Genomic DNA, 10,556 nt, shown 5'->3' on the forward strand with positions numbered 1-10,556 from the left:
AACAATTCTAGAGCAAGTAGGTGTCTGAATAAATAAGATCATGGCCACAGTAGAGGGAGGAAGTGACTAATGATATCATTTCCATAATGAGAAGTGCTGCATTAGAGATCTCTTGAAGCTCTATGACAACACCAATAAGGGTATAGATGAGGACGACTAGACTCAAAATTCTATTTTCCAAATAGATTTCCACAAAGTCCCTATACAGTCAACAGAACAACAAAGCAAAAAAAAAGTTTAAAAAAAAAAAAAAAAAAAAAAAAAAAACAGTTGGTGATAATCCCTATTTTTGCAAAACATTCAGTTATAACTACACAGCTAAATTATATTACAGATAATTCAGGAACTACATTCCAAGAAAGTCAGAGATACATCTTGGCACACTTTATTCAAGAAAGTCTTTATGTGTCTTTTCTGTGTCTTCTGCCTGAATAGATTTTGCCTCTCAGTACAACCTGTAATAACAGCTCCTCACTGTTCCTTAATTACGCTATTTTCCAAAACAGATTTTCTAAATAAAAACTAACGTAATTACGTCTCACTGCTCAAATTTGCAGTTCAATTAACCCACCTATACAAATGTGTCATGTTAACAAGGAAAAAAAAAAAAAAAAAAAAAGAAATCCTGGTTTTAATACTTCCTTAGATACTATGTAATTATGCAGAAAAGCTTTGGAAAAAAAAATACATATATTATAAAATATTATATATGTTATATATATATATATATATATATATATATATATATATATATAACACGAATGGTGTGGGGGGCTGTGTGCCGCGCTGCCCGCCTCACAGCCCGCCTCACAGCCCGCCTCACAGCCCGCCTCACAGCCCGCCTCACAGCCCGCCTCCATTTCCCGCCCACCACCTGGGGCGGCCGCCGCTCCCCTTCCCCTACGGGGCGCGGCACCGCAGCCACAAAATGGCGGCCGGACTCCATCAGCGCCGAAACGGCCGGGGGCCGCCTCGCGGCCAATCGCGCCCCGCCGTTCAGGCCACGTGATCGCCGGCAGGACTACAACTCCCATCGCACCCCGCGCGGCTCCTGCTTCCTTCCCCTCCTCCCCGCGCTGCCGCCATTTCCCAGAGGGCGCCGGGCCGCGCTGCGGGAAGGTCGCGCAGGGGAGAGGCGGCCGCGCTCCGTGTCGCTACCATGCTGGCTGCCGGCGTCCGCAGGTTCGCCACCTCCGCCCTCCGCAGGAGCCACTACGAGGACGGGCCCGGGAAGGTACCGTGAGGGGAGCGGAGGAGGCCCCGGCCCCCTGCGGCGCGGCGCCAAGGTCGCGGGGCAGGCCGCGGGCCCGGGGTGCGGGCTGCGGGGGCCTGGCGGCGGGAGGGTGGCGAGGGCTGGGGCTGAAGGCGAGCATGGGGGTGACCCCAGGAGCCGTAAGGAGGCCCCCTGTGCCTCGGGCGTGCTCAAGGTGAGCCCGTCCCTCAGCCATCCCCGCCAAGGTTTTGGCACTAAATCGGGTTTTAAGGTTCCGGGGTGCCCTTGTGAGGGGCAGGGCGAGTGCTCTGCTGCCGCTGCTGCAGCTGGTATCCAAGGGGATTTGGAGCCTTGAGGTGCTGCTGTTACGGCTGCAGCAAGCAGGGTGGTGCAGATGGCTTCGGTGTCCTTCTGGTTCTGTGGTGCAGATGATGAGCTTTTGCGGTATGAGGAGAAACAGTGATACTGTAAACGCTTTCTGATGTACCTTTGTGCTTAGCGCACTGTCTTAAAATCTACACCTAAAGCTTAATTTGACGTACTTCACATAATAAAAACATTCTTTGTCAGGAAAATAATGAAGCAATGGCAAGAGATGCCTGGAGGCTGTGGGGTCTGTGTCCTCAGGGGCATTGAGACATTTACAGTTGACTCAATGAGCTCCTGACCAACCTGGTTTCCGTATTCCTTATAATGTGAATTGTGGGTGGGAGGGGTATTGGACAAAATGACCTCCAGAGGTCACTTCCAAATTACTGCAAGGGCAGGGGCAATTGGCCTGAAAGGAACGGAAAATGTTCTGAGAGTGAATATTTGCAGTTAGTTGTAATCTGACTGTTAGCACTCTGGGCCTCTCGCTACTGTCAAGCAAATGAGGAAGTAATTTAAATACACTGTATTGATTGCAAACTAACATTCATTTTTTCTTTTCTAGAACCTTCCATTCTCTGTGGACAACAAATGGCGATTACTTGCAGTAATGTGTGCATTCTTTGGAAGCGGATTTGCTGCCCCTTTCTTTATAGTCAGACACCAGCTTCTTAAGAAATGAAGGGGACAGACTGTAATCATGCTAGCTGGGTAACTATCGTGTTTGTTATTCTAGTGGAGTGGTTGAAACAGCTTGAGAGAGTGTAGCCTCATTTATAAGCAGTATAACTTTTAACACCTCCCAGACCAGTCACTTGCAGTTTGCAGTTCCTTCTAAACTCAAATGATGAGTAGGCTTAAGTTTGCTCTGCTGGGCTGCGGAACTCACTGATTTGTGAACTTTGACTGCCCCAAAGCCACACCTCTCTAAGTGCAGCTTCTTGATAGTCTTAAACTGGCAGTGGAGTGGTACTAAATTGGATAATAACTAAAAAACAAACTTATACCTTACACAGTGTGTATGGATATCTGGCATATGTGATGTGAACAAAACAGTATGAGAATCTGTGATACTGTAAACGCTTTCTGATATGCCAGTTAAAACTCAGAAAACAAAATCCCTCCAGTTCCAGCTCGATGTCAAAGCAATCACATCAGCATAAAACATTCATATTTACTTCTAATGTAAACTGCTTTTAACATAAGGTCATTAAGAGCAGGTGCTGTTAACTGATGCTTATTGATGATCTTTTTGAAGACAAAACAAGCCTCAGCCATTGTTCCAGCCTCTGGAAGCATGTTATTTCCATTCGGAAATCCACTTCTGTTTATCTTAACCTGATTCCAATTTGGAAATATCTGATTATGTTAATTCTGTAATCTGAAAAACAGTAGTTTTGAAGAGCTGAGATGACCTATGTAGCTGTTGGAATGAAATACAGTGATTGCTGGAATGTCAGAGTTGGCACAAATTGTAAAGTCACCTGTATAGTGCTTTTGCCAACCTGATGGCTTTGTCACCTTAAACTTAAATAAAGAGAGGATCTGTGCAGTATTTGAGCATTTAGGATATGTATGTAACATTCATATAAGTAAAGGCCTTTACTACAGAAGTTTGTGTTGGATGAATGAAGGCATGTCAAAACTAATATACATCATCAAAGTTAAATTTCTCCTATAGCTTTTTCTAGATGCAGAGGTAATACAGAGTCCTTAAACTTGTTAATTCTTCTACATTTTCTTGCAGAGTTGAAGTCTTCTATATGGCAACTTTAAATGGAAAAAAGGATATCTGCAATTGTGTACAATGCTGAAGGTGTCTAAATAAATGTTAAATCTTAAGGTCCTGGGCTGTGTATTTTTTGAAGTTCTTGAAGTGCTTTTTACAACTGGTTTATACTGGGAAGCCTTTCAAATTGCACTCCATTGACATTAAGTTAAACACTACTAGTCTAGGAAAATGGAAACATACAGGTTTAAAATCGAAGTTGGGCTTAAGATAGCCAGCTGAATGCTTAAGTAGTTTTACTAAGCTATGTGGTCATCTCTGGTAGTCTTTGGACTAGTCAGAGAATAACTATTTGGGATAGATTATATTTTATAAGCCTGACAATAGGGATAAACTGTCACCATAATCCATGCTGCACTTTTTTTTCAGGATTTTGGGCTGACTAGTTGAGAACATTTTATTTGACTTTGCTTTTACTAAGTCATTCTGAAGAGCTTGTGTTACTGTAGCTCCTTGCTGTGCTGCATTACTGTGGCTGTGAGCCCTCCAGATCTCATTAGCCTTCACACTAAGATGATGCTGTAGCCTTGAAAACAAGTACAGCAACAGTAACTACGAAATTGAATCTTTGTTACCAACATTTTCTAGTCAATATCAAAGTCTTGGGCAAGATAGTACTTCAAATTAGTAGCTATTTGGAAAGAATTGATAGCTTCACAGTAGAAGCTGTAGTCTCTGCATGCAAGGTTATGCCTAACATTGGGCCTGTGTAGTGGACATCAAAGAATTGAAGAATGCTGTCAGGATATCTCTTCCAGGTGGAGTATGATATCTTCAACAGTCCTGTTGACAGCATGGGTAGAAAGCTGTTTTCATCTCCACTGTCCTTATTGTAGGATAACCCGACTGAAAGCCCCGGGACAAACGGACACAACGACCAGCGTTCTGTGCCGTAAGCCAATTTATTGCTGCGTGACAGTATCTTATATAGTGTTAAAACGTCCCACCCAGGAACCCAGGACCCCTCCCACTGTGCTCGCAGGCACCCCAGACCCCTCCTTTTGTGCACGCAGGCACAACCCAGAATAATCCCACACTTATGACTACCTCATTGGCTAAATAGGGTGTCTGAAAAGCACTAATGTAACCCAGTAATTGTTACTGTTATCTACTGTAATCATAGGATATCCTGAGTTGGAAGAGACCCATAAGGATCATCAAGTCCAACTCCTGATAATAATTATTATTTATAATAATGTTAAGTGGTAACTATTCCAACTTGCTTTCATTAAGTGATGTTTTCTGGTTTATTTTTTCCCCTCAAACAAGTCCATTTGTTCTAGTAGTGTATTCAATATAGCTTGCGACATGTCAGCCATTCAACTGAATGGTTGATCTTTAATAGAAAAGGCTATTTAATAGAAAAAAATAATAGAAAAGTCTAAAATAAAAGTCTCAGAGGAAAGATTCCAAGCAGCTATAAAGGATTTGGTAAGAATGCTGTATGGTCACAGCTGAGGCGTAGTGAGGTGTAATGGTATGTGGTATAACTTATTTCTTGCTGAGTATGCCCTTGCATCTCAAAAGAGCAACCAGTGTGCTTATTTGCATCGGTAACAGAATGATGTGACACTTGAGGGATCTTGAAAAGTTGACCATGTCTTGATCGAATGTAAGGACTTCATAGGAGAACTTAGGTGCTATGAAAATAACCTTTTTATGCAAAAATCAAAATGGAGCTGATAAATGACAAAGTTGTCTCATATTGATGATGAGGAAGTTGAATGTACTTGCAGCTGTGTTGTTTCCAGGATGAACCTTTCAGTCTTGTTTGTAGGTTCTAACAGAAGGCAGGTTCTAGCAGAAGCCTTTTTTGTCTTAATTTTCCTCTGAACTCCCAAGTCCTTGATGCATTTGAAGGGATCCAGTGTCTTCTGTGAAAGTTTATTTTGTGGGCTGGGCAAACTCGTGCCTTTAATCTGCTTAAAAGATCTCCCTTCTTCACCTCCTTAATCGAAGCATCACAGAATGGCTGAGGCTGGAAGGGACCTCTGGAGATGATCTGGTCTAACCCGCTCTTGTAATCTTGTACTGGGGAGCCCAGACCTGGACACACTACTCTAGGTGAGCCCTCACCATGGCTGAGTAGAGGAGGAGGATCTACCTCCCTTGACGTGCTGGCAACACCCTTCTTCACACACCCCAGAATACCTTTGGCCTTCTTGGCCACGAGGACACTTTGCTGGCTCCTGGTCAGCCTGCTCTCCTCCAGGGATCCCAGATCCCTCTCTGCAGAGCTGCTGCCCAGCACGTCAGCCCCCAGCCTGTAGTGGAGCTTGGGGTTATTCTCCCCTAGGTGCAGGCAGGATGCTGCACTTGCCGTTGTTCAACTTCATGAGGTTCCTCTTGGCCCAACTCTCCACCCTGTCCAGGTCCCTCTGAATGGCAGCACAGCCCCCTGGGGTATCAGCCACTCCTCATAGCTGTGTGTTATCAGCAAACCTGCTGAGCGTGTACTCGGTTCCATTGTCCAGGTAGGTGATCAGTAAGGTGAGCAGGACTGGACCCAGTGATGTCTGGGGGACACCGCTAGCTACAGGGCTCTGTCTAGACCCTGCACACTGGCCAAAACCCTCTGAGCTCTGCCATCCAGACAGTTCTCAATACACCTCACCATCTGCTCACCTAGGCCATGCTTCCTGAGCTTGCCTACGATGATGTTATGGGAGACAGTGTCAGAAGCCTTGCTGCAGTCAAGGTAGACAACATCCACTGCTCTCCCCTCATCCACCCAGCCAGTCATCCCAACACAGAAGGCTACCGGATTGGTTAAGCATGATTTCCCCTCGGTGAATCCATGCTGACTACTGACCACCTTCTTACCCTCTGCGTGCTTGGAGATGACCTCCAGGATGAGTGATTCCATCACCTTTCCAGGGATGGAGGTGAGGCTGACTGGCCTGTAGCTTCCTTGGTACTTTTTCTTGCCCTTTTTAAAGGCTGGGGTGATGCTGGCTTTCTTCCACTCCTCAAGCACCTCACCTGTTCTCTGTGACCTTTCAGAGATGATGGAGAGTGGCCTAACAATAGCATTGGCCAGCTCCCCCATCATGTATAGCTGCATCCTGGTGGAGCCCATGGATCCGTTTGTGTCAGGATTGCCTAAATGATATCTAGCCTGGTCCTCCTCAGCCAAGGTGAATTCCTCCTTTCTCCAGACTTCCTCTCTTGTCTATAGGGTCTGAGGTTCCAGAGGGCTGGTCTTAGTGATGAAAACTGAAGCAAAGAAGACGTTCAGCACTCTGCCTTCTCTGTATCTTTCATCACCAGGGCTGCTGAATGGATTTAGCAGAGAGCACTTGTCTTCCTTTTTCTCCTAATGTATTTGAGGAAGCCCTTGTTGTCCTTGTAATCCTGCCACCTTGCAATGGGCCTCGCCCTTCCTCGTTGCATCCCCACATATTCTGGCAGTATCCCTATATTCATCCCAAGTGGCCTGTCCCTTTTTCCACGTGCTGTATACTTCCTTCTGAGTTTTGCCAGGAGCTCCTTGCTCATCCATGCAGGTCTCGTGCCACTCTTCCATGCCCTCTTACTTATAGGGATGCACTGACCTTGAGCTGGGAGGAAATAATACTTGAATACAGACCAGCTGTCTTGGACCCCCCCTTCCTTATAGGGCCCCAACCCATGGGATTCTTCCATGTACGCCGCTGAAGAGGCCTAAGTTTGCTCTCCTGAAGTCCACTGTTATGATCTTAATTTTTGTCCTGCTTCCTCCTTGCGCGATCCTGAACTCCACCATCTCATGGTCACTGTGGCCAAGGCTGCCCCCAGCCCAGCATTCACATCTCCAACCAGCCCTTTGTTTTTAGTGCAAGGTTCAACAGCACCCCTCTCCTTGTTGGCTGCTCCACCACCTGTGTCAAAAAGGTGTCTGCAGGAACCTCCTGGACTGTTTGTACCTAGCTTCATGGTCCTCCCTGCACACATGAGGGTGGTTTAAATCCCCCATGAGAACCAGGGCCTGTGACTGAGAAGTTACTTCCAGCTCTCTGTAGAAGCTGGAAGCTCCATATACCTCCTCCTCCAGATCAGGTGGCCTGTAGCAAATACCAACAGCAGTGTCAGCCACGGTAGCCTGTCCTTTAATCCTTACCCATAAACTCTCAACTCACTCTTCATCCACCGCTAGGCAGAGCTTCAGATGGCCTCTCAAATAAAGAGCATCTCCAGCAGCTCACCTTCCTGGCCTGTCTTTTCACAAAACCACGCAGCCCTCCATGACAGCATTCCAGTCACGTGAGCTATCCCACCATGTTTCCTTAATGGCAATGAGATTGTAGCCTTGCAACCTCACACAGATCTCCAATTCGTCCTGTTTATTCCCCATGCTACGTGCATTGCTATGCAAGCATTTCAGGGAGGCGAGCAAGCCTACAGGTTTTCCAGGAGGTGTGCAAGAGGATTCTCCGTAGTCATGTCCTGCACTCCTCAAGCTGCATGCACACACTGGAGACATCCTGACTTGAGCCATTTTTTGCTCTCTACACTGTCCATGTTAATTTTCCCCGTCCTTCATCTTTTCCAGTTTAAAGCCCTCCTACCAGGTTGGCGATCCTGTTAGCAAAGACATGTGTGCCCTTCTTAGTGAGGTGGATTCCTTCTCTCCCCATCAGTTCTTGATCTTCAGACAGGGTTGTCTGGTCATAGAAACCCAAACCCCATTGACAGCAACAACAGTACAGTCAGTCATTAGCTAGGATTATCCAGCTCCTCTTCCTCCTGTCCTTCCCTCTCACTGGAAATATTGAGGAAAAAACGACCTGGGCTCCCAGACCCTTGATCACTATGTCCAGAGCTCTAAAGTCCTGATTGATGGTTTTTAATTTACCCGATACTTTTTCTATTTAAATATATATTTAATCTGTGGGGATTATTTTAATTATAATTTTAGATAATATTTTTAGAGTCTTCTTCTGTAACGTATTCTAAAGCTGTAATCTTTTTTTTCATAGTGGTGTTACATTGATGGATCACAGTCATTTATGAACAAAAAGGTCTAGGAGGTGCTAGTTAATGAATTTTCAAACTAGGACCCTTTTTCCAACCCTGTTACCAACTTGCAAAAATTACCAATATGAAGCACAGTAGCCATAACCTTACATATCCTTACATAGCCATTTTTATATATAATTAATGTAAGGCATACACTGGGGGAATGATCTGGGCTTCCACTGTGTTGATGGTTGTTGTCCACTTTCACATATTTTAACTACTCCGGGTGTGCTGGTAAGAATGATACAAAAACTAAGCCACACCATCCCTGCTTTGAATAAGCTGACTAAATCACTTGATAAACTATTGCTTAATAAACCCATGTTCATGTTGTTCTGTTATTAATTGATCTTTCATTTAAGCAGAAAGTTTAGTAAAACTGTAGTCTCTTTAATCTGCTCAGTTAATTTTCTCAAGCTTTCTTGAATGTTAACTATACTTGCTGATTTTGATCCGTGCAGTTCTCCAGTTTTTAATTTGTATTTTTAATAGAAATCTGCTCATTGTAAGTTTCAAAATGAGCCACCATATTCTCCATTCATTGTAAACTCCATTTATTTTTACATGCCTTCAAAGCCATAATTAGTCCCTTTAGATTTGATCTATTTCTCTATATGACTTGCTCAGGCAGTTTGCAGTAATTTCCAAGTCCCATCAATTATCAAGTCTGTAAGTTCTCTCTCTGACTTGGCAATTGGTTCTCTTAGGTTTTCAGACCTTTTGCTTCTGTAATAGAAACATTAACAGATCTGTTTTGATCCAAATATTTATACCAACTGAAGCATTCTGCCTTTTACCACAACACATATTTTACTACCAGATTATGTATAGTCTCATCACTGTTCAGTAAAGCAAAGTATAAAACACTTCATTTGGTTGCTTGGCTGGAAAACACTGGTTGTCATACAGAGATACAACGCTCCTATGGCTCCTATCATTAATATCAGACATCTGATTCTAATTTCACAGAGACAAAATTCCAGATTGTATTTGTTTTTTGTTTTCTTTTTTTTTTTTTCTTTTTTCTTTTTTTTTTTTTTTTTTGTTTGTTTTCTGCTGTTATATGAATATCTTTGTTTATATTCTAGCTTAATTTTAGGAGCATGTTCAGTCCATAGAACACGTTCCCCCTTGAACCATGTATTTATTTATTTATTTATTTAACTGCTACTCTTAAAGTGATTCTGGCTTAAATCTAATCGACCCATTCTATGAAAATCAGGTTGGTCTTTGAAATATATGTACCACTAACCCCTCCATTGCATCTTTCCACTATCTCCTTCCATTCCTAGCTTCATGGGGTGAAAAGCCCCTCCATCACAACACAATGCTAGGGCAGACCAAATGATAGCCAACGGAAAAGCTCTCTGTGCTGGGATCAGGAAGCAATGCTGTGAATAATAATAATAGTCCAAAAATAGTGTTCCATCATGCTCAGTTATATAATAGCTTGAGTATACACCTAATGAAATACTTACTTTTAAAAACTTGACTTGTTTGAATATAAAACAACTGAAAGAAGTGAGGTGGGAAAATAAGAGAGGCTTGATGTTGCAGGTAAAAAGTAGTATGTAAATAGTGCTTTTCTGTCATTAAAATTGTACAAATGAAACTAGACAGTGGTTAAAGGACATGTGTGTGAATGATAACATTTTTAGCTTGGTAGATGAGAAAAATATCCTTTACAGACTCTGATTTTTTTTTCCAATTTTCTTGTCATAGTTTTCCATTTCACAAAGTCTATTTTGGCTCAAACTCAAGAGTTTCACTTTTGTTTCCAGCAATGTTCACACTTCAGCATTTTAATGATGTTAGTTACCAGTAGTCTTAAAAACTGCTTGAACTTAAATGCAAGAAGATACAATTTAGATGTCTTCATGTTTTAATACTTGGAGTCTTTCCAGTTTGAAGATCTTTCTGGCATACTCTGGAACATTACTTTTTCTCATTCCCATAAACATAGCTGAATGTTCATAAAGTCTTTATAACAAGTGCTCTGAAGCTGCCAAATCAAGCATTTAGATGGGGAGAGGAAGAGTGTTTCAGAGGTTAGAAATATTCAGAAGTAACAAATAGTGAAAATGGCAATAGGACAGTGAAGTAACCTTCCACATATATTTGTCTGATGAGTTTATATTATATATCTCAGAGGTGTATAGAGGTAGCCGGTTCTTAATATGATAGCAG

General features: G+C 43.1%; 1 protein-coding gene and 2 non-coding genes across 3 annotated transcripts; all 3 read left to right on the top strand.

Moving 5' to 3' along the window:
* The first annotated feature begins 1,064 nt into the window (after nt 1–1,064).
* Nucleotides 1,065–3,424, top strand: COX7C (cytochrome c oxidase subunit 7C). The gene is made up of 3 exons (XM_038171200.2): nt 1,065–1,234; nt 2,148–2,293; nt 3,330–3,424. The coding sequence occupies exons 1-2, from the start codon at nt 1,160–1,162 to the stop codon at nt 2,262–2,264; spliced, it is 192 nt and encodes a 63-aa protein (XP_038027128.1). The 5' UTR covers nt 1,065–1,159; the 3' UTR covers nt 2,265–2,293; nt 3,330–3,424.
* Nucleotides 1,636–1,699, top strand: LOC119714608 (small nucleolar RNA Z39). Its single transcript, XR_005261975.1, has one exon. It is a non-coding gene; the product is annotated as a small nucleolar RNA Z39 (small nucleolar RNA).
* On the top strand, nt 2,615–2,676 carry LOC113840425 (small nucleolar RNA Z39). The gene has a single exon (XR_003493254.1). It is a non-coding gene; the product is annotated as a small nucleolar RNA Z39 (small nucleolar RNA).
* Nucleotides 3,425–10,556: the final 7,132 nt, after the last annotated feature.

The sequence above is a fragment of the Anas platyrhynchos genome, chromosome Z, assembly GCF_047663525.1.
Source record: "Anas platyrhynchos isolate ZD024472 breed Pekin duck chromosome Z, IASCAAS_PekinDuck_T2T, whole genome shotgun sequence".
NCBI lineage: Eukaryota > Metazoa > Chordata > Aves > Anseriformes > Anatidae > Anas > Anas platyrhynchos.